At 39.8% G+C, this 24,790-nt stretch overlaps 1 protein-coding gene across 1 annotated transcript in view; it reads left to right on the forward strand.

Annotated features, from left to right (window-relative positions):
- VWF (von Willebrand factor) overlaps window positions 1-24,790 on the forward strand; it is a 145,598-nt gene that overhangs the window by 49,512 nt on the left and 71,296 nt on the right. Inside the window, exons 19-27 of the mRNA XM_054220138.1 lie at window positions 6,777-6,880; window positions 11,886-12,024; window positions 13,724-13,858; window positions 17,376-17,522; window positions 18,169-18,309; window positions 19,899-20,018; window positions 20,374-20,530; window positions 21,103-21,261; window positions 22,453-22,588. Coding sequence (XP_054076113.1) covers window positions 6,777-6,880; window positions 11,886-12,024; window positions 13,724-13,858; window positions 17,376-17,522; window positions 18,169-18,309; window positions 19,899-20,018; window positions 20,374-20,530; window positions 21,103-21,261; window positions 22,453-22,588 — 1,238 coding nt within the window. The remainder of the gene's footprint in view (window positions 1-6,776; window positions 6,881-11,885; window positions 12,025-13,723; window positions 13,859-17,375; window positions 17,523-18,168; window positions 18,310-19,898; window positions 20,019-20,373; window positions 20,531-21,102; window positions 21,262-22,452; window positions 22,589-24,790) is intronic.

Consider the following 24,790-nt stretch of genomic DNA (forward strand, 5'->3'; position numbering starts at 1 on the left):
CACTTTTTTTTTTTTTTAAGACCAATTTATGTCTTCCTTCAACTCTCCTCCCAAACTCTTCCTCAGCCTTGCTGAACTTCCCTAGTCAGGCAGACAAAAGTACACAGGCACCCGTACCCCACGTACCCACCCCACATGCAGCCAAACCCTCCTGCTGATACTAATTGCCTCCTCGTCATGTCTCCATCTCTGCTGCTGCCTTTCTGTGTGTTGTACCAAGCTGAGAGTTCCCCATGAGACAGAACGTGGGATGCGAAACTTGCCAAAATGTTGTCAGAGTGTGTCCTGGAGTTGCAGATGGTGTGCTGAGCATGCTTTTTTCACTGGTAAATGCTTTTTGGAGTCCAGGGTTATGTTCCTCCGCAACCCTCAAATTTAATCACTAGTTTAGTCATTTTTAAATAGAGCAAGTAGGTATTTGCTAAGCCAGTGACTGTGAAACCAGTATCAATTTAGAGCCCTCATAAAAAGGAGGCGGAGTAGATTAGACAGCAGATTGCTGCTGCTGTTCTCTGAGCAATAGAAAAAAGCATCAGTGTTCACTGCTGTGCAATACGCTCTGGGCAGGTGCACAGGATCTCACTGGGGATATAGTCCCGGGCATCACATGAAAAAGATAGAGGTGGAGCACATGGTATGCTCTTTATGAAGTTGAGTAAGTGGCACTTTTGAGTCCTCTGTCCCGGGAAACTGCTGGGATTAAGAAGTTTATTAAGTTCAACGTATGAAATGCAGATGAAAATACCTGACAGGTGCTGGAAAAAGAGTTGAGGCCGCGTCTTTATTTTGTTTGAGGGCTAAAATACTTTACAATTATGAGACTTTATTTGATACCTACGGTACTTGGAGATGTGCTGGTGCAGTTTTCTGACTCGGAGGGGCATATGGTAAAGCAAGATGTTCTCAAATGCTGCAATCCAGGAAATCTAGAAATGCAAAAGATAACTTTTATTTTTTTTACTCTTTTATACCTATTCAAGGTTCAGGCTCAGGTTAATATGCACTGGACATTGTTAGCAAATGAAGGTGTGAGTTATTACTTCTAGGGTTGAGATGCGTGTTTATGTTTAGGCGTCAGTTCTAATGAATTGACTTCATCCACTAGTTTAACTTCCATTTAAAAAAGCAATTAACATTCCCTGGAAACATGGGTTTTTTAGAAAGACTTTTTTTTTCTGCTTCTATATGAATACAAATGTTTTCTCCCTCAAAATTCCTGCCACTTTCTCAGTAGAAACAAACAAACAAAAAAAGAATTCTCATAACAGAGTCATTTCTAGCATTAATATTCATATATTTTGACTTCGCTACCATATTTTGCTGATGAGCACACATTTATGTAAATAGATGATACTGCAGAATAAAATGACAGCTGTAGACAAAATCTCAGGCTTGTGAAGTATCTTGTTGGTCCGAAGTGAAAAATACTGAACATAACTTGAAGGCATTCATATCAATATTGAGCAAATTTTCACTGCTATTTTATAAGTGGTGTTTCCTTTCACATTTTTTTTAATGTCTTTCCTTTTAGAGAAGACTATTCCTAAATAATAGTGTGATAAGTCAACTTACAGAAGTTTGTGTACTGGTAAAGTTCCAATACATCTTTCTCAGTATATAAAAATCTGACTTCTTTGATTTGGTGAAGGGGCTTGAGACTTGGTTTCAGTTCCAGGATATGGTAATAGTACACTTCAGAGATAATCATGGAAAACAAATTATGGTAACTACAGGAAAAAAAAAAGAAAAAAAAAAAAAAGAAAAAAAAAAGTAGCAGCTCCCCATCCCAAATCTACTTCCCTAGTAATTAACCTTTGTGTTTAGTATAGAATTTCCTCTTCCTTTTCAGTAGGTTGGAATTATCATTCAAACAGCTGTTTCATAAAATTCTTGCCAGGAGAAACAGTCCTTGGCATTCTGGAATTGTAAACCTCAGTTTACTCCGCAGCAATGTAAAACACGCCACTGAACTCAACAACATGGCTTGTCAGGGTTTGGATAGAAGAATCGGGCCCAGTATTTAAAAAAAAAAAAAAACCCAACAAACTAGTAAAATAAGCTCTTTGTTCGCTAGATGTCAGTATGGTTCAATCTTCCAGTAAACTCCGTCTATAATTGCTTGCTTTCCTTGGCTTCCCGTCTGGCAGGGAATAAAAATTGCAAGATTCACGTTTCTCAAAGCCACGATGGGAGAAGCCAGTATGTAGATGACTTTGTTGTAACCACGGCCATGCAAAGCCAGGATCAAGCTCGGTGCTTTCATGATGTTGGGCGCCCATGGCCGTGCGTTAGACTCCTGGCATGTGGCTCCCTGGGACCTGCCAGCTTGTTGCCAAAGAGCAGTTTCCTCCTCGTCTCCAATAGGTACCTAACCAGGATGGTCTGGGGGAGGCTTTTTCCTTATTTCTGCATTCCCCAATGAGCCTCTGTGCTCCCAGTGTTATTTGCCAAAGACTGAAGGATTTGGGTCGGTGACCAGGTTCTCCTTTCCATGCAGCCTCTCTCTCTCCCTTAAAGACTCTGGGCATGCTGAGGAAAAGCGCTGCAAAGTCACGAAGTCTGTGTTTTCCAGACTTGTACCAACGGGGCTGAACAATAAAGGGACTGGAAAAAGGTATTACTGTTCCTTTTACTGGTTGTTCTCCCTTGTTGGTATTCTGTAATCCTGTTTAATTTACAAGCACTCACGGAGGTGAGCTACTGTTGGTAGGAATGTCTGTGAGAAGGAACAGATTACTGAACATTTATAGGAATAAATATTTCCACGTATCATCACTGTGGAAGAACTGGTGCCAATTTACGGAAGGTTTCTTTTTTTTTTTTTTTTGGAAGTACGGTAGCATATAGGAATTATGAATGGTCATGGATAACTTATTAGCAAAAAAAATTAATCTTCCTGCTTCTCTAAAATGGTTCATACCATCAGGAAAAAACAAGCAAGATACTTAGTTTACATAAACAACTCTCCGGTACAATTTGCAATTATATACACTTAATATGGAATTGAGTGCAAAGTTATTTCTACGTATATAAAGAGATGTTTACACATAAGTGAGCTGAGTTACCAGTCTTAAACAGAGCAGTGCATAGCATGAAATCTGTATGCACAAATTGCCTGCCAATTTTGAATTTCATATCTGAAAAATAATTTCAAAAAAATCACAGATTGTTAAAGAATATGATGCTGCAGTCAGATAGACGTGAATTAGAAAATTTGCAGGGGTGAGAAATTGCTAGTCAGTCAATTGATTATTTCCCCAATCAGAAAATACAGATGAAAGCTAATTTATTCCAACTGAAAAATAATTTTTCCAGTTCATCTTGATTTAATATTTTACATCGTTTTGATTTCTTGAAAATAAAAATGTTCACTATGTCATGAAAAGTAATTCTTTTTCTGTCTTTGATCATCTGGAGGGTGGGAAATTCTCCATACTTGTCACCCTTTTGCAGAGCAGAAAAGATAAATCATAACATATGTGCAGAAGTGTGGGGAAAAATATGCTTTCTCAGTTTAGTTTACTGCACTCCAGGTTTTTCCCATTGGAAAATATTAATAAATATACAAATGGAGTGTTAACCACCTTTCTGGGGAAAAAGAGGAGCAGAACAATCAGAAAGCACAAAATCCAGACACTCCAAAACGAGAAAATTAATTTCTTTCAATTTCCAGCAACTGAAGCAAAATTAAGGTTTAAAATTGAAATTAAATGTTTTATTGTATTATGGCTGCTGAAATAAAAATATTTATAAAACTATGATACGTTAGTACAAAAAGGAAAAAAAACCCAGCCCTAAACGTATTAATCGGAAAAGTTTGAAAGGGTTTTTTCTTCCAGACTGTTTTCAACAGAAACTTTTATAGAGTGCTATTTTGATTTTCCTGCTAGCTCTGCTGTATGTCCTTCAGTGTAGGCTTATCCTATGAAAGAGTCTTCACAAGGAGGTGGGTATCAGCTTTTTGGTATGTGCATCTGCCTGAGGATGGTGCTTCATAAAATAAACATAAGGAGCATACAGCTAACATAGGAAAGAAAAGTCAAATGTAAACCCGCACATATTGAGTGGTCTGTCCTAACATGTTTTTGACTTGTCTTTGCACAGAAATGGTGACAGGCTGTTTTAGTTAAAACGTTATCAGCTGTTGGGTTCTAATCTGACCCACTTCCTTTACTTAATCCCTTACTCCTTTATAACTTTGGCTGATTTTCTGCTGAAGCCCTCAGGTGTGTCAGGAGGAACAGAGTGAAAAACTGAGCTTCCCTTGACAGTGAGATACTCATCAAAATTGTGTTGACCGAGATTAAAATTCAGCCTCATCATGGCAGAGTTTAGGGGAGAGGAATTTTAAAGGTTCTGAAATCTGTAATATTGTCCTTCCTCTTGCAAGATTTGCCAAGTCTTAAGAATTAATAAGACAGAGCAAGGAAATGATGGACGTTTCTGTCAGATCCCCAAGTAGGGATGGGGTGGGGGGGATCATCAGCTAGTCAACCACTTACAATCCAACGGATGTGCTCTCAGGAGCATCATCATGAGGGTGTGAGATGGTGCAAACAGCAGCTGTTCTCATTACAAACCCGTGTCTTGCCTTGTGGTGGCCTCCCATCACCTCAGGCACTCAAGACTGTTAGATCCCCTGTATTAAATGCTATCTATTGATGGATTGAGAGGCTTCCACACAAAGTCCAGCTGTTTGTGAATAATGCCATTGGCCTAGTAGTACCACATGGTATTGTGCTCAATGACTTGTAACACAGCATGGCATCGGGCTGCCAGATATACCTGCGTTTGGATGTGGAGCCAATATGACCAGTAGATTGTGTGTTACTATTAACGAAATCACAATCTGTTGAGTTTTGCAGCAATTACTCTTAATTAGTTTTCTGGGCAAAGTCCATACTTCGGGTATTTATGTCCAGCTTTCTAAATCCCACCCACCCACCCACTCTGCAGTGTTCAGACAAGGTAGTCTTCCCTCTTTGTCCGTGGATTAACAGTTGCTGCGCTGTAGCTTCATGGTGGCCAGACGTTTGTGATGGAAATACTAATACCAGTCTATTAAGTTTTTAGAGTTGGGGATAGGCTGTGACTATCTTCATCTCAATGTGTTGAGGGAGCAAGTAGAAGAGGTCCTAAACCTCCTTTTACTAACCACATGCCTAATCCTAAATTTTGTACCCAGAGGCTAGCCCTCAAGTCTATTGTGACCTGTGTTGCTGAACACTGTGGAAAAGTTCAGAAATGTAGCCATGAAAGTGAAGTCATATATTGCTTTTTTTCCTGCATGCCACCAGGAAGAAAGGAAGGAAGGAAGGAATTAAACACCCTTGGAAACATATGGTCTTTTCTGGCCTCTTTTCTCCCTGTTCTTTGTGGAGATTAAGTCCGAGGCAGAGCCCCAGCTCTATCATCTAGAAAAGCATTTCTTTGTTTCCATCTTGCTTCTATCTGTGTGAGTTTATTTGGCATAATATAGCTCTCTATAAGCCACGGAGCATGTGGAGCTGCATATGAATGAAGGGTCTCTGGGCTGTGAAATCCTTTTTATTAGTAGTTCCCTGTGGCAGTTCTAGGTCCCTATAGGAAAAGGTAGAGCTGTTCTACTTTATTAACCTGGCGTTCAGACTACATTGATCTCATTGGCCTGTATTTAATGGTAAAAAAGAAACTATTTTAATGATTTTACAGAAAGAGTTTAAAGTGGGAAGGTGATATTTTGTGACTTTTGAACGAGAGGGAGGGGAAGTGCTCTCCATTTCGGTATTCCGTGAAGCAAGAGCCAAACCTACCCCTGGCTTTGCAAAGTCACGTCCAAGTGAAAAACACCATAGCCAGCCTTCATTTTGTTTGATTCTCCAAAACTGGCTGCCTTCAAAATGGAAAGGGAGTAATCGCAGAAAAAACAGAGAAAAGGAAGGAAAAAACCTGAATAGTCTAAAGGCATTATGTGGGGTTTCTTTTTTGCTGTCGTGGTTTTGGTGTTGGTGGTTTTTTTTCCCTTTTCTTTTTTTTTTTTTTTTTTTTAAGTGGGACAAATGGTTTGTTGTTATACAAAAAGAAACTAAGATCAGCAGGGTAAAACTGAAAAAGAAAAAATTGTCGACAGAACATAATGGTCTATTCCCCAGCGACAGAGCCTGAGAGACTGGAAAAATGTTTCAAGTAGACTGGTATTTATCCTGCCTTATGGGGAATAAGTAGCCATTTGAAAGAAAATTAGCGTCTACTGCAGTTTTCAGAGGCGAGCTGACAGAGGTGTTGTCTGTGACAAACGAATCTTCATTCTCACTTGAGTTCTTCTGGTACTGCGGCTCCTCATCTCGTCCTTAGTGGTTGTCTTTCAGTTTTCAGCCCAGCTGAGCTCTACATCGGGCTGCTTTTCTGGTAGGCCATCCTTCATTTTGTTGTGTGTGAGAAGCGTGTGCTGTTCAACTGCTCTCCGTACTCAGGTTGGCCTATTTTATCTTCGCCTCATCCTGGTTTTGGTCAAATTGAACTTTCTCATCATGAGATTCTTCTATAATCTAATTTATTCTCCCAACAGCTTAAGTTGATGTTCAGCCACTGATACAAGACTGTGATTTGTGTGCCCATAGGTCTATTTATGTTAATGGGAAAAAATATTAGCAATGCTGTACCTTTCTTTAGATTGTCTTGAACCATTTTCTCCGTCCTTTCCTTTATTCTTTATCCACATGTCCTTGTGCTTACTCCTCTGTGCGCTAGCACATACAAACAGGCCTGCGTGCTGACAAACTGTGTGTTTTGTGTAGGTGCGACATGAAAATAAATGTGTTGCTCCTGAGAGATGCCCGTGTTTTCACAACGGAAGAGAATATGCCAAGGGAGAGACGGTGACTAATGACTGCAACACCTGGTGAGCCACTGGAAGTGCATTTTTCTGTTTTTCTCTAGGGCACCTAACGTGTTTCTAATAAAACCAAATATTGTTTTCGTAACAGATCTATTTTATATAAAGTCAGGTTTTGCAGTGTAGTAACGCACGTATTCCACAGACCAGCATATTCCCTTTGCATGTTGCATGAAGACCACTGCAATATCAGGCAAAAACTGTACCTGGTACCTTACAAATAGGTAGTCTATGTGTCTGCGCACGTCCGCTGTAGCCACCAGCTAGTGGATTTGCTCCTTGATCTTGCAATGCAAGATAGCAATGTAGGCACTCCTCTGGGGTGGGAGGGATGGAGCCTGCATTTTGTCACTCAGCGCTGTCATACTTACCTTTTCTGCCATCTGGGGCTCTTCAAATCAGTCCTTTTCAGCCAGAAGCATGCATCAGCAGAAGGGGTGTGATATGCTAGCTATAATGTGACAGGAGCTCTTCAGGAAAATGTTAAAGAATAGGGCAGAAAAAGAGTTGACCTCTTGTAACTCAAACGAGTGCTCAGTCCATTGATATCTTTGAGGGGGGGGAAAAAAAAAAGGGGCAGGGGGAAGAAGAGGGAGTTGGTGGTATCTTCTTAGAGGAAAAGAATAAGCGCTCCGTGTCTTTCACCTGCATCCCTATCTATCCTGTTTAGTTCTTGAAAAAGAATTTGTAGGTTCAAAAGAAAGTGCTGGCCTGTGAGATTTGCATGGAGGGAAACTCTTGGCACCACCTTGGGTAAAGTATAGGGTATTTGCCCATTGGACGGTTCTTGGCTTCTCCTGCACAGCACGCTTGTGGCATTGGAGAGGTGCTTTGCTCTCCATGTGTGCTTGTGGAGGGAACGGTGCCCATTCCTGCAGAGCTCCGAGTCCAAGGTGTAGGGCATCCAGCCACCAGCAGCGTGGAAACTGTTCTCTTTGAACTTAGACTTCAGAATCTCTCGTACATTTTACCCAAAATGTCCCTGCCCAGCTCTTTGGCACCCCCGGGAGCAGTGTTTCTGTTATCCTCTGTATGACTGGGCGGAGCTGGATCGGAGAATCAGCGCCATTAAAGAGTCGTATGGTTTGGTTTTTGTGCATTGATCTTTGAGCAACAGTGATTTCAAGTTTTGTATTTTTTAAACTGATGGGACTGCTCCTAACTGGTTTAAGTTACACTTGGGTATAAGGTTTAATGGTTTTATATGGAAACATTGACCTTCCAATATTTTGTTTCATTTTTTTCCTTTGCAGCTACATATTACATTGTGAATTGTGTATTATAAGTAGGCCCGGGGAAAAGCAGGTTTGAAGGGTGGCAGACAGAGGAGAAGTTGATATCTTTATATATATATATATGTAAAAAAAAAATATATATTTATACACACGATAACCTGCTTATATTGCATCTAGGTAAAAGTGACTCAGCTGAAAAACAGACACAACGAAAAGTTTGTTGAAGCAAGAACTGTAAGGTGTACAACTCCTAGGCGTTGTTGTAAAACTTGCAGGATTCTTCACAAAAACCGTGCACAGACTTTTTATTTTCAGTCATTCTTATGATCTTCAACCTTGAAATAGTCATAACCGCGTCGCTTCATTCTTGTAACTGCCCTTTTGTTTCTGGCGATGCCATTGTAAGTGACATTTCCTCTAATATGTAGAATTTTCTTCAATATCAGCATCAAGAAAATGTTAGAAATCATGCTTTTTCTCATTGATTAAACAGTTCTTCTCGTTTTGGGTATTTTTCTTGAATGTGAAAGTAAAATTGGAAATAAGGTCCATTCAAATATGTCACTAGAGCTTTTTTGAACTATGTGACTTTGAAAAGCTTCATGATAGTTCTCAGCAAATATCAAGTCAAATGTCATTTAGAAAGTGATATAGGGAATTATTATTGCTTTGAGAATTAATAAGAATTGAGAGTCTGCATTTTGGAGGTCAGATCTTCCTTTTCTTTTGTTTTTGCTTTTTGTACTGCTGTTGCAGGAGTTCTCATTCTCACTTGTTCTTAGCCAGATGTGAACACCTGCAAACGCAATATATGAGCCAGAGGTGTCAGATTTGGCTTTTATATTCGTCTTGACATATGGGAGACCCTAATTCATGAACAACGGAATGTCTCCAAGTCTAAGCTAGTGGCAAAACTTTTGTTATGCTATGTATTGGGAATTCATTGTAGAGCTCAGTGAAAATTTTTGAATAACATTTATGAAGCAGTACACCACAGAAATTTGCTAATCTGAATTTCGTTACAACACATACTTTATAATCTGTCCATGCACTTATATACAAAACCGCAGTCTTGCTCTACCTATTAGTAGAGATTTAATAGCACAGGGTGCAATAGTTTTCATGTTACGGATATTTTATTCTTTGAAGGAAATGTATTGCACAATATTTATTATTCTGTGAAGTGTTATCAAGATTAACCAATGCTTATGCTTGGGTTAAGGCATTACTAGAGAACTCAGTTCCATACCCATTTTTTCTTTGGTTAGCAATTTGATCTTGGGAAAGTACTTCAGGTTTTTTATCCCTGAGTTTTTACATCTGTAAAGCAGGGATAGAATTCCTCTTTCCCTGCCCTTATAGAGCTTGATTAGAAAATCCCTGGGGCAGTGATGGTGTCCATCTGCGTTCAAATAACATTTAGTAGACGAATGTTTCTCCAACCTCAAGCAAGCTATTGCTTATTAGATTATTAAATTATTATTATTAGATTAGATAATTAGATAAAGTGTCAGATGCTGTTCTAACTCCCCAAAATTAATAACAAACAAAAGAATGAGCAGATTTTATGCTTCATTAACCTTGTTTTTTATTTTGTTTGCTCAGTCTCTTGCTAGTTAGCAAATCAATTTATTTCACTGATCAAAAGGCTGTGGATGCCAATGGAAAGATCTCCCTTCATACCTGCAGCTTCTGTAGCAAGGCATGTGGTTCTCCAGGGTACCTCTGAAAAAGGGCAAGAGGACTGGGTGGATCCTCTGAAGTCATTTCTTATCCTTATTTCTGTTTCCCTCTTTCCCTCATATTAACATAAGGATAATGGTATTTACCTCCTTGAGCCTTATTTATCACGGTACCATGTAAGATTTAGATTATTATGAATCACAGCGATCAAAGGATACAAATGTTCTTGGAAACTCTCATAAATTTAATAATGATTGGTGTTGAATATGTCTGGTTTGATGTTATCATGAAGACTAGGAGCCCTACTAAGTTTCTTCCTGTCTGTTACACTGAAACCAATTGACTGACACGAAGATAAGAGAATTGGCTTTCTTTGCATTTTGATTATCCACTCACAAGATGTTCAACCCTGTGGTTTGGTTTTCTTTAGTTCTGTTTTGTTTTTTAAAACAAACCAAAACCCGAAGCAACAAAAAATCACAAAGTGCAAAAAGAGTACGAAAGAAGGGATGAAACCAAAAAGAACTCTGTCCCTTTCATTATGGCATCACTGATTTTGTACGATAATGACAGCCTTGTGGATGTAATGGTATTAAGACCTGAACTCTTTGTCTGACCACTCTTCAGAACTCCCCTCTCCCTAAAAAAACAAGGCAGGATCTTGTTTTCCTTTGCATGTCAATATGTCCTCTTTTTTTTTCTTGCATATCCTGTGCTTGTGAGGAAGTCTAGGAGATGTCCTTGGCAACATCACTTGCAAGCTATACAGGCAGGGAACCACTGGTGTATCTCCTTTCATGATCAGGGGTCTTGTCACATCTTGTCACATCTCTTGTCGCATGCGCGGAGGTTTAACTTGGAGTCCTATTTGCATGTTGCCAAAGTTGAATTCTCCTGTAGGGCAGACATTCTGGTTTGACCACCACAGGAGACCTCAGGGGATAGTATCACACCACAGGAGACTTTCCTCAGAGGCTGTATGTATATATGCACCTATGTAAAGAAAAAGAATTATTTCTATCCATGTGTGCGTTCTTCTCAGACCGTGAGGTAACGTCTGCAATTGCTAGGTCAGATAAACTATAATGAAAAATGAATTTAATTTAAGAACAGAGACATCTCTTTGGAGAAGGGTAGTATTATACTCAAGTATATAATCTGAACAAAAGCCACTGGGCAGACTGAATTATAGCCCTGGTTACTTGGTCCCAGAAGTTGATCACTAGAGTAAATGCATGTCCTTTGGCATCAGTTAGATATTAAATTTACCACTATTTTGGCTTTCAATGGGAGAAAAATGGACAGTACTGCAAATAAAAACAGAGTTGCTGATATACTTTGTATTTAATCTGTAATGGTCCTTAGAGGGTAATCAATCTGTTTTTCTAAAATGTTACTCAGAGCAGAGCAGGATATCCAAAATAAAATACTAATAGTATTATGAAATAGTCTATCAGGCTCTATCCAGGCCTTTTTTTTTTTTTTTGTAATAGGGAAGTTCAAAAACCATGTACTCCTACATGCAGCTTGTAAGAAAAAAGGAAACACATTCCTTATTCATTTATCATGTTAATGCACTATTTGGATTTATGCATCCAATACTAATGTATGCTAATTTCTGTTAATGAGAGAGATTGTCATCTGGTGCACGGTAGTGTAACATCGTTATGGACGTCTATCTAGAGAAGGATTCCAGCAGCCCAGGCATGGAGCCCTCTAAGAGTACCTTCTCAAGACCCAACAGAGAGAGGATCTGCTGGGGACATACCTAGGGACAAACAGCAGCACAGAAAACTGCAGAGGGTCCTCACAGAGGTGCAGCTGATGTCTGGGTTAAGACACAGAGGGGAACAATGCTCCTCTTTGGTCTGCAGTAGGTTACTCCTTGACCCAGGCCCAGGAAAAGGAGCAGAACAAGGCAAAATAGTAGTTTATCACCACTTGTGTGTCTTTTGGAGAGTCTTCAAATCATGAGCTCCCTGGAGGCAGAAACTTGTGCTCTTTCACTTTGCCTATAGGACCTTGCTTTCTCTTGCTTATTATATACATTGGAAATAATGATAACCGTCACTGACTCATTTTCTCTGTTACAGTGTGTGCCATGGTCGAAAGTGGGAATGCACCAAAAATACCTGTGATGGCACCTGCACTGTCATTGGTACAGCCCATTATTTGACATTTGATGGATTGAAATACAAGTTTCCAGGAAACTGTCAGTATGTATTAGTTCAGGTAAGAACATGTCAAACGCTGAAGCTGTCTGATAATATGCTTGTTTTACACCGGGAGAGAAGTCCAACATTTGGATAAATCACAGTGAAGTATTCTTAATTACTAAGCCAGATGTATGGTAGAGGAGAGTAGAGCTTATTAATGACTTCAGAAATGCCTTGAGAACTTTGAAGATTGCATTGTGCTCTATAAAAATTAGTTAGGTTGTCATGTGTCTAGCTGGCAGTTGTAAAGCATATGATAGCAGCATCGTACAGAGAGGAGCTATCTGAACCTCATCTCTAACAAGGAATTTTAGTTACCCATAAACCAATCTTTCCTCATTCCCCACTAGCCTCTTTATCCCGTAGCAGCGGCTTACTTTCCGAGTGAGACAAGAAGTGCTCAATGAACCTTCTCTAAATGCGTTCAGAGCACAGACTCTGCTTTTTCACTTTGGCAAAGTCATTGGTCTGGTCTATGCACTAACCTATTTGGAGTACATCGACAATATCCATTTTCTTCGTAGCAAAGAGGAGAGGTGGATAAAAATACAGGACACTAACATCAGCCTAAAATTTGTGGGAGAGGCCAGAAATTGAGAGAGCTAAATAAGATTAAGGCTCATCTACAGATGCAAATCATTGTGTATTTGAAAATGTGTGTGCAAGAGAGGAAGGATTTCTCTGAAATTTGTTCTAAAACTAGATGGATCCACTTCTAATTGACAACAATAGTCTTCCACAGTTACAAAGTGTCACGTTTCTTGGGTGGGCTACTTTTTTTTTCCCCACAGGCTTCTTTCATGAGGCACATTCCTCCTTGCAGCTCTCCTTGGCAGGAAAGTGTGATCAACTTATCTCTGGTTAGGTCTTTGAAATATGCTCTCACCTTATGCCAGCTGGATTACCTTAGAAGGATGATTGCTCTGACGCTAGTGAGAGCTCTGCGTGAAGGTCTTATGGGAAGTAATAGCATACAGTACTACAAAACTACTTAAAATGAAAATGAGATCTGTTTTCCTCATATGACAAACACAGACAACTATAGACAGGGTCTTTTTCTTAAAAGGTATATACTGAAGCCCAAAAACCGAAAAGTCCTGAGAGTCATGAGTCATCATATAAATGTAGTACAAACTCTCCATGTATCTCAGAGATATTTGACTTAAAAGAAAATCAATACATTAAACTTCATAATTGCTCCCCAAGAAATAAGTTGACATTATTATAATTATTATTCATGTACAGGTAGGAAAACATGGGCATCAAACTTTTTGCTCAAGACTTTGCAGCAAGTTTCTTTCTAACCCTTCTTTCTAACCTAACCTTCTAGGTTTATATTTTTATTTTATCATTGAAGCTGCAGAGCCTTGTTTTCACTGTTAAGCCAATTAATTTCTCTGTGTTAAGATGTACACTGTGCCCATTGTACATTTTTAAAATACCACAGATACTGCGATGGCATGGATCCTCCCTGCAAAATAGGCATGTGTGTGTGTCACTGGCAGAGTGGACCTTGCTTTTGAGGGGTGGCCCACACGAATATCAACATTAAGTACAAAGTAAATTAATTTGGGAGCAGTTGACATGCCAACATATATCTTACTGGCCACAGAGTACACAGGGTACTATCTGAGCCTTCCTTTTTCTCTATAGATCTGTATGTGTTTTTCAAATGTTCTACATTAATGACTCATTCATTTATTTTTGTCTGATAGGATTTCTGCAAGGATGACTCTGGGACATTCCGGATACTAATTTCAAATGAAGGCTGTGGATTCACTGGAGAAAAGTGCACAAAAAGGGTTATCATTCTGTATGAAAGTGGGGAAATAGAGTTGCTTAACGGAAACGTATGTACACTTCTGTTCTCTTTTCCTGTTTTGGGGAAAAGAATTTCAGGTTGTTTAGTAAGATGGGGCATGAATGACCTTATGCTTGGTGGTCCTTGAAAATTAGATCATAAAATGAACACATTAGCGGGATTAGAATTATCTATTTTGCTCCCAGAGGTATAATGCCATTTTGGTATTTCTGTTTGATGCCAATAAATTTGTCTCAGACAAGAATGCAATTCAGTGCAAGCTCACATGAGGCGTGCCGTTTCTAAACATGGGACATCTTAGTCTTTCTCAAGCAAGGTTAAGTGCAAGGAAGAGAAGAAGTGATTGACCCATGACTAGTGAAACTTCACATCTAATTTAGGTTTGAAGGACTGAGAACACAGTTAAAAAAAGAAGTAATGAATCAAAGAAGTTGATACAGCAGAAGCAAATGTCACTATCCTTTCCCTTGCTAAATTGTCAGGTGGAAAATCCAGATGACTGGATTCTTTTTTTCCCCACTTTCCTACCAACAGACACTGAAGAATTAACCAAGAATCACTCCCACCTCCCTCCACAGCAGGAAACAAGCTTTCCGAAGGGCAGAGTTCAGCTCGTTGCCTTGGGCACTGTAACAATTAAGACCGTCTGTGTGCGCAAACATTACAGAGCTACAGTGGATTATAGTGTTTCAATCGCTCAGTTTTCAGAAGTACTGTGCTCTGAACTGGCATCTGGACCAGAGATTTGGAAAAATGTTCCCAGTGAAACGTGAAACTGCTCTGGGTTTGCCTTGTTTTGGGTTAACAGACAAAGCTGAACCGGGTTTTGCATAGCCTGCAAATTGCCTGCAAATTGCTGCATGCCACTGATGCCTGACAGGAACGCGTGCATTGCCGTTATTAACATTATTAACAGTGGCTGTTATTAACAGTGTCTGTGCTGTGCATTTTGACAGCATATGATCTGTGTAGGCCTTTGGGTTCTGGAGGAATGAACATAAGACCTATTGGTTGCCCAACCAATTATTTATTTCTAATAGTAAAGAATCCCCTGCGCAGGGATCATCAGTCCATAGATCCAGGCCTTGTCTGAAAAGCTCTTCAGGGGACATATTTTTCACAAGAGCTGTGATTCTCTTTGAACACCTAAGTAAGGGTCAGAAAAGATAGGGGGTGATTAGGCATGCAGCAGCTCCAGCAGCAGAGGGTGGTTGGTTCCTGAGAGAGTATGTCCTTGCAAGAGCTAGGTCTGTATCACAAGACTGTCCACATGACTTTGACTGAATTTTTGGCTGGCCGTCTAGAGAGCTTAAGGCTCAGTGTAATATCTAGAGAAGGTATTCTTAGAAACAACAGCGACCAAAAAAGAGATAGAAGGAAAATATATAAGGAAATAATACGGAAGAATAATAAGGGACAAAAACCTGATATGAAGACTCTTAGGCAAAGTCTTACGCAGTGATGACTTCCTACACTCATTCCACAAGAATCCTTAGAAGCAAGCAGGGTAATCAAGTTGGGTTTTTTGCCATTAAAATGTTTCCAAGAAGCATTGTTTTAAGATTATATTGTTTTGAGAGCGGCCCCTAGTTTTAAGTAAATGCGGGCTTAATTGAAGTATTTGCATGTTATGGTTCTGGCTCACATTAGAAAAAAAAATTATCATGAAATGGACTTTGCTCTTCTGAAAAAAATAAATCTGCCAGTTTGCAAGGTCAAAAGTTTATGACTTCATGGTTGGGCAAAAAGCCTCCGTAAACATAGAAATTTTGTAATTTAGGTCAACCTCCCAGCTCAGCGTTGTCCTCCTCTGTTTTTTGCCTGAGTTTGGAAGGACAGAGGCTACTATATTTGGAAGATAAGCGACCAGGTGTGACTAGACTGTATAGTAACACATTGGGCGTAGGTGAAGATGAAAAAGCTTCCAGTTCCTGAAATATATTTTAACATATTCTTCCCTAAAGACATTGAAGACCCTCTTCAGGAGATCCTTGAAGGATGTGAACTGTCTTCTCTGGGGATAAAGGTTGCTGATAATAACGCAGAGATGAAGAGAACTGAATTATAGTGCTGAGCTTTTACTGAATTGAGCAAGAAAGAATAGTGGGATAAGGAAATGTTTTGCCCTCAAACTAGAGAGTGGGTGAATGGTTTGTGAACTCCTCTTTCTCCCTTGCTTTAATCACTATTTGTACTGATTGAAAGCTTTCATCTGCCTCTTCCAGAATTAAGCAGTTTTCGGTTAATGCATTAGTGGTGCTTAAAGTAACAGCCATGCCAGACCTTTCTCTCCAACTGTGGTTAATAATCCTATTACCGTTCCCACTGAAAGGGGATTATGGTGTGAAAGAAAGGATTTTAAATTAATCTCTTAAATTCTTAGTAGCTGGAGGCGGTGAATTTGCAGCCAGATGGAAAGAGAAAGAGGCACGCAGGGGAAGTAAAAGTGATGAAAAAATGAAGACACTGAAAGGAATTTCTCAGGATTTTTCCTGTTGGTGTAGCTGGTTGGGAAGAAAGTCCTTCCTGACTTCAGAATCAGACTCTGGTCCTTCAGAGGCCACCAATGCGCGTGGTTCTCCCAGTTCACATTACTTTTAAACCTAGCCAGCCCATTTGTCGCTGCCTGCCTCAGGAGCATAGAACTGTTGGTTTCCTAAAAAGATGCAATTAAAATAAAATGTAACTATTCAGTGAAGCATTGACCGAAGACTAAACTGATCATTAATTGGGTATACCCTGTCCTCTTTATCAGCCCTCCTTCTGTTTGTCAGTCATTGCTTTGTGCGTTAGCATTTGTGGTGAGTGTATGTTATACCCTGGGAGCACAAGGGACGTTGCCTCATTCAAAATTATAGCTATCTGATGGGATTGGATCCCAATTTGCTGTTCAGAAATGTTGTTTCTAAGTCCCTTACCTGTACCTTGCTTACAGTTTTGCAAGTACTCCGGAGCATCTACACAGTGTATGGGAAGTATCTGTTCCCAGGAGAACAGTGTATCTGAGAATGGCTTTAATCTATGAGGACATGTCCCACTGGGAAAGTAACCTACATCAAATGGGAATTAGAGACACAGTCACAGAATCACAGAATGGTAGGGGTTGGAAGGGACCTTTGTAGATGATCTAGTCCAACCCCCCTGCCAGAGCAGGGTCACCTAGAGCAGGATGGATAGGAATGCATCCATTCAGGTTTTGAATATCTCCACAGAAGGAGACGCCACCACCTCTCTGGGCAGCCTGTTCCAGTGCTCTGCCACCCTCAAAGTAAAGAAGTTTTTCCTCATGTTGAGATGGAGTTTCCTGTATTCCATTTTGTGTCTGTTGCCCCTTGTCCTGTTGCTGGGCATCACTGAAAAGAGTCTGGCCCCATCCTCTTGACACCTGCCCTTTAGATACTTACAAGCACTGATGAGATCCATTCTGTCTTCTCCAGGCTAAACAGACGCAATTCTCTCAGCCTTTCCTCATAAGAGCGGTGCTCCATTCCCTTGATCATTGTCATAGTCCTATGTCAATAGCAAAATGTGCTTTTCTTGATCAGGTAAACATCAAGGTACCTCCTAAAGATGACAGTGATTTGGAAGTCATGAAGTCTGGCCGTTATTACATCATTTTACTGGGCAAAAGCATCAGTGTGACCTGGGATCTGGCCATGGGAGTCTCAGTTATCTTAAAAGGCAACTTCAAAGTGAGTGGTTTTTGCTTTACTACTTATTCTCACTAAAGAATGCACTTACCCTGTCTCTGGGGAGTAGCATTTTTTTAATGCAGACATATACTGATAGAGTTCCGTGGAGTATTAGGCACTTGCTTGAAAATGAAGGAATTTTTTTTGTAATACTGTAAGGGTTGCTTACTTTCCCGGTAGTTCAAGTGTAAGGGATAAATTCTGGGTCGTTGGAGATGAGCTATGACAGAAAGGATGAATGCTGTCATGCCTCAGAATAACTATGCCTTGAGTGATTTCTTCTGTATTCAAAAAAAGCAGTATAAAGAGCCAGATTTACTAGTGATGGTGATAGGACAATCACCTCCATAAATAATGTGGGATCGTAGGGACATACTCCAAACAGATCCAACAGGCACCACTGAGTTGTCATCTTGCTTTCTGGAGCCCTTGGAGACAGTACGGTCCTACTTTCAGGAAAGCAGAATGCGTATAGGAGCTAAACTTTCTCTGTGAGAGACTATATCTATTTTAGTGAACTTGGCAAGGCCAGGGATAATTCGGTTTTTAAGCCATTAAAGCACTAAGCTAAAAAGACTTCTTAACAAAACCCCGAGCCAGTCTACAGATGTAAGTTTTATGTATTTTGTGTTTCTTTCCCTGCAAGGATCAAGTGTGTGGTCTGTGTGGAAATTTTGATGGAATCCAAAACAATGATTTGACCAGCAGCAATGAACACGTTGAAGTTGATCCAGTTGACTTTGGGAATTCTTGGAAAGTTAATCCACACTGTGCTGATGTTGAAAAGGTGATTGCGAATGAACTGTGAAAACGAATTAATACAGGTTACAGTATCAGTCAAGAGTGGGCAAAGAGGTTTGAAAGGATAAAAATAAATAGAAATTAACTCCTTCCCTCATATTTTTTGCCAAATAATATTATTTCTTGAAATCTGATAAAAGATCAATTAACTTATTTAAGGCCTCTGTGCTGCCTGGCTTCAGACGAACATTAAAATAGCCAATCTGTATGGTAGAGGCTGTTCATAAAGTTTGCCAGCCCAGATGCTTGAAATCCAGGTATAACTGGAAATCTCATTTTAGAGCTTAATCTAAAAAACCCAGCTGTAATCTTCAGACAGGCGGAGTTCAGATAAAAATTTCATATTTCCCTGTGCAAACTTCTATATCCCAAATTTTAGTCTGTCCGTTTATGCACAGATTAATTTCTTTGTGTATGCTTCTTTTGGATCATTCAGTTATTATTTTCAGATTGGAGAGGCTTGAATGGAAAAAGCAAGATACAGGACAGGATGTAAGACCTTATTGACATGCTATCACTGCTTCTGAATATTGAGGAGGTTACCTGCTATCTGAAAGTGTTATCTATGTCCTGGTGCCAGAGACTAGGTGATTTCACGGGGTACTAGTTATGCTACACATGAGAGTGTACTTCCTTTTTACGAAATACGGAGTTTTCGAAGAATGCAATTGAATAATGTCTTCTCTTGACAATAGTTATGACCAAAAGTATTTCCAAATCAGAAGGTGAGAGGAAATAACTTGAAGATTACTTGTTTTGACATTTGTAAAATGAAACATTTCATTCAGATGATGCTTTTAAGGCTGAAACTTTCTCCTGAAAATTCATCTAATTTTTTCAAAGAGAGAAGGGGGGGAAAAAAAGTCCTTTTTTTAGGTATTACCTTAAAAGATTTAAATTATCAGAAAATAAAATGAAGCATTTATTTTTGATCACATGAAATCTTTTGGGTTAATTTGATAAATTATGTGCAAGTGTAACACAGCCACAGTATTACCTTGCTGAATGTCACTTTTTAGATATGACTTGATCGTAGCGCCAGAAGAAGTTGCAATAGTGAGGACTGAGACCACAGGGTAAGACGGAGAAGGAGAAGCTCCTCTTTTCAGTGTAATAGGCACAGGACAGGACCTCCAAACTATTTCCATGATAAATGCCGTGTCAATACTAGTGCTCCTTGTTAGATAAATTAAATGAGAGAGGGGGAGACTACTGAGCAGTGGCCATGGACTACTGAGCAGTCTTATTGTCTGCTTAAGACTGATCGTATTTGCAAGTCTTGTGGGCCTTCTGTAGAGCTGTGAATGATTGTTTTTCAGGGTGGATGTTTGGTACAGTGGGACTTTTCATCATCAAAATATCTATGTTAGAAATGCAGCGTACAAGTAAGAGCTGGAGAAAATGCAGGAGGTGACCTGCTCTACTCTGTGTTCTGCCGTGGCAGGATTTGTCCTGACAATTTCCTCTATCATGAAAAATGTCTAGTGCTAGTGAATCTCTTGCTTCACTGTGAAGAGTCCAGAGGTCGTGAAGGCGAGGCTAATGCAATGTGTGCTTGTATCTCACGTTATTAAGCCCAACCAGGAACAGACCTTGATGTCTCCACTGTGTAATGGAAACGTAGTGAAGCAGGTGATGGTAGAAACGTCATGCAGCATTTTGTCTGGGGATCTCTTTGAAGAATGCAAAAAACTTGTGAGTATTGTGTCATGTGTTTCACATTCTTCAATTCTGTGTGATCTGTGCTGACACTGATTACAGCTGCGGGGAAAAGTATGGTTGTGCTGACAGCACACGGGGCTTGGAGGAGGCTGACTAATTGACGTTCTCCTCTCTGACCCTGTCCTGTAGCTGATGCTTCATGGGTAAATGCAAGATAGCCCTAGTAGAAAGCTATAGAATAACTTCTGCTTGAAGATCTGCACTGATTTATGCAGCAGACACCTCAACCCTTAGTGAAAGGAGCAGGCAAACCATCTGAAGGTTAAATGTGTCTAGAAGAAGGAGATGAGGGGAATCGGTGACTGTACCCCATATTTCTCTTTTGTAGGTGAATCCTGAGCCCTACGTAGATATTTGCATGTATGACACTTGTGCTTGCGAATCTATTGGGGACTGTGCTTGCTTCTGTGATGCTATAGCAGCCTATGCACATGTCTGTGCACAAAAAGGTGTTGCTGTCCACTGGAGATCACCAGCTCTGTGCCGTAAGTATGGGGTAGATGAAGAATTGGGTGAAAAGGTTCATGCTTTTTATCAGTAAGCTGTTGGCTCAGATAAACTGTTCTTATCCAGCTCTGCTCCTACTGGTGTCTGGAGAAGTTCACTTTAATGGGACTGGGCTAGCAGCTCACAGTGACATTTCCTCTCCCTTTTCTATTTATGTTCAGAGCCATACCTGGAAAAAACATTCCCTCAATAAAGGGATATAATAGCCTGGGGTACAAACAAATGTAGACAAAGAAAAGGTTTCTGTACATTTTCTTTTTTTTTTTTAAAATTAAAATTTGAAGATCCTTTTTTTGCAGTTGTTTTTATCAAAAAACCCCACCCAAAACCTCAGATCTAGAGCAAGTACTTCATTATGTGAAAAAACTTTTAAGTGTGGAGAAGTGGTCTGGCCTGAATGTAGTAAAATATTTTTATTTAAAGATGGAAATTTTTCTTTTTCTATGCATATGTGGTCCGCTTCGTACCAAGTTTGGTGTCATAGTTTTGAGAGGCATGGTGAATACACTCTGGTTTGATTTTTCTTGCCTCCAATTCTTTCACTCCATAGCACAAAGCTGTGAGGACCTGAATAAACAAGAATTAGATTATCAGTGTGAATGGCGATATAATACCTGTGGACCTGCTTGTCCTGTAACGTGCCAGCACCCACAGCCTTTGGAGTGCCCTCTGCAGTGTGTGGAAGGATGCCATGTACACTGCCCTGCAGGTAAGTCCACCTTTTTCTTCAAGCCGTGACTTACCTTTTTCTGCAATTCTCCTGGTACTCATAGGTATTGCTGTAGAATCTTCCCCTTGCCCCCAGGTGTTCCTATTGCATGAAAAAAAGATCTTACAGTCCAGAAACATTCACATATTTGTAAGGTTGGAGATTTCAAAAGACTTAGATGTAGCAGTTAATTCCTTAACAGGCTTACTGATGTGTTGTCACAACAATTTCTTACTGCATAAGGAGGAAGCTTGTTTGGCATCCTGGTTTGAGTTTGTGAAATGAGCACAGTGTGTGGAGAGCATGAGGTGGTGCCTAGGAGAGGAGAATGAAATACTGTCAGGAAGAAGGAGAGAGGGTGGGAATAGGTTGATAAGAAAGGAAGACAGGAGTATTAGGGGCTGTGTAGCAACAGAGATTGTTGACTAAGTAGGGTATGAATTTGTGCTGGACACTCATAAAATGCTCTCCTTCAGCGCAACTACTGCAGTGGGGGAGACACATCACCTTGACCTGCTTACTACCTCCAAGGCTCTGATGCTCCTGAGAGTGCCCAGCAGGCATCCTCCTGCGAGCCTGAGCCTTTCAGCTTAACTGTTCCCAACAACTATCTTGAAGAAGGAAGAAAGGAAAAAAAATGGGAAATGCGGGGTGGGGAGAGAAAAGACAGACAGAAAGGGAAAGAGTGAAAGACAAGCAAGATCCAAAAGGAGATTGAAAACTCAGATGAATAAATAGCTTCTCAAGGCAAAGTGAGAAGACATGAAGGCAAAGAAAGAAGGTATTTTAAGACCTAAAATGGCTATTCTGGGCCCTGCTATCTCTGACCAGAGTGAGGTAGGGGATACCAGGGGAAATAAATAATATACATGTAGAAAGAAAAATGCCGTTTTCTTCTGTTGTCTTCAATGCTTTGTTCTAAAGAAATATTCACCTTCTCTGTGGTACTGGCTGTTTCAGGTTATACATTGGTTTAAGTACTTCCAATATCTAAATAAAAGTGGTTATGAAGGAAGGAAGTAGTTTTCTGTGTCAAGCTGGCAGTGGCCCTAACACAAGCACAGTATTCAGAACATTTGAGCCCAACTCAGAAGCCTTGTTATGTTTTTTTTGTAGCAGGCTAAATGCAATGATTAGTTTTGCAATTCATGAAAACTGGCATCTTTATACTAATGTACTATTTTGAAACAGGGAAAATACTTGATGAGCTGTCCCTGGATTGTATCAGTCCAGAAGACTGTCCCGTGTGTGCCATTGGAGATGTCAAGATCCCACATGGAAGGAGAATATATTTGAACAGAGATGATCCACAACACTGTCAGTCTTGGTATGATGGGTTTATACAGTGAAATAGCAAGCCTGTTGAGTAGGATGAAGAGATGAAGCACATCTGCATGAATAAGTTTTGGACATAACCTTTAATATAACACTGAAGGTGAAGGTTGGAAACCATCTTTTATGTCAGTATCCCTTCACATACAATCTGAAGCTGAAGTTTTTCAATGACAGTAGGGATTATAAGATGTCAGCTGAATTTAAGCAAGTGAAATTCATAAATTCCTTTCCAAAAATGTCTCTTCCAATGTGTAGGTGGTCCTACTGGCTTCAGATAATCCACTTCTTTTTGTGTAAGGTGTGATTCAACATCAATAAAGCCATCGGACTCTTTCCTTCTGCCAGTGCTAAAAAAAATCCTACGTATTATGCAAGATCTAAATGTACACTCAGTCTAGAACTTGATGAGATTATTAGCAGTTGGAATTGTGTACTACTATGGGAAAACCACTTTCCCCAAAGCTTTAGGATGATATCCCATGGCCTGATCCTGCACGCGTGCATTTCCAAATATGGTGAAATTAATGGCATGGTGCGCAATGCTGTGCACCATGCAGGATGTGGGCTGTCAGCTGCAATGCAGCAGAGACTGATTTTCCTTCTGTATACTGCCCAGTGGCATATCACGCCATGGCCTGTAGTATCTGAAAGTTTGGCATTCTCCGGATGTCTAGACCTTTGAATACTTTCGCTAGTCACTTACAGTGCTGTGAATACAAGAGAGTTTTCCATTTTGTAATTTGACCATATTTAATAGAAACTGAGTTGTAAAAATGCAGCAGCTATTAGCCCAGACTAACACCTTAGCTCCAAATGCTCTGAACCTCACAGAAGCTCTGAATGGGTATGAATTTTGAATTCCTGGCCTCTCGCCAGGGTTAGTGTATGTCTGTGCTATAAACCCAGGGCATGAGACTGTTAGACTAATCCATTAAATATATACATATTTTTAACAGTATACACAAAAAGCCTTGAATTCCATCAAAAGGTCAAAAAAGAGTCTTCGTAAATGAGTCTCTGTTCCCTAATTTTTGTAATCCTTAATAATAATTTATCTTAAATGTTGATACACTGGCTGCTGCTCACAAAAGATTTCAGAACATTAGGAAAACTTACCTCACTAGGGAAACATCCTTTTGCATAGCTGTCACCTAATTTAGATGCCTACACCATCTGTACAAACAATAGAAAATATTGCACAAAAATGAATTTTATAGCAAATATCCAAAGGAAATTGGAAACTAGAAAAGGATTAAAATAATAAATCTTCTGTTGCTATATGTTAATGCCAAAAGTAGCTGTGCGTTCTTCAATTAGGATGACACTAAAAGCAGCTTGAAAAGAACATAGCGCTTTAACTAAGAGAACTTGAACTAAGATGCCACGTGTAAAGTGAAGTCTTTTCCTGGAAAATGGCACCTTCTACCAGTATTGAGTCTTTTAGTTTGTACATCCTGGATTTTCTCTGGCAGTGCAAACAAGCATTTTTTGGTCCTTGCTCTTTCATAAACTTTTCCTATTCTGTTTCTTGGGCTGTCCAGAAAGACAAGGAAAATATATTGACTGTCAGTACTATCTGTACCACCCTATGCATGAATACAGTCGTGTTCTTTGCTCTCCTAAGTGAAGAGTATCATACAACCACGAATTAGAAGGGCAGAAGTACAAAGCCCTTCTAAAGATACAAAGAGTTGAATTATAAACAAGTTCCTAAAAGGTGGAGAGTGACAGACGTGAAAAAATCTCACGGTGGTACAGAAGGATGGTTAGCGGAAAAGGCAGAGATGGGGGAGAAGAAAAATGGGAGTTGAGATGAAAAGGGCAATAGAAAAATGTAGTAATGGAGGCGAGTAGAAATGATGGTGGAAGACATAGGACTAAAAAGAGATAACAGCTACAGATGAAATACATCATTTAATATGAGAAAATGGACTGAAAAAGAGAATACGTTAAATAAGAGGAAGATAAGAGACATAAAAAAACCCAGAGGACAAACATGTGCCAAAGCTGTATTCAAACCCAAATGAAGTCAGGAAAAAGAACATAGTGCACTTTAGAGGTAGAAGAAAGGCTATTAGTTATTTTCACTAAGGTTAAAATCTAGGTAAACCTATCTTCCTCACAGAGTCCGCTAAGTCATGTTAGAGCTAAAAACATCTTTCCTACTCTAGGATTTTATTTTGTGTCAGCTGCC

The sequence above is a fragment of the Rissa tridactyla genome, chromosome 1 (genome assembly GCF_028500815.1).
Source record: "Rissa tridactyla isolate bRisTri1 chromosome 1, bRisTri1.patW.cur.20221130, whole genome shotgun sequence".
Taxonomy (NCBI): domain Eukaryota; kingdom Metazoa; phylum Chordata; class Aves; order Charadriiformes; family Laridae; genus Rissa; species Rissa tridactyla.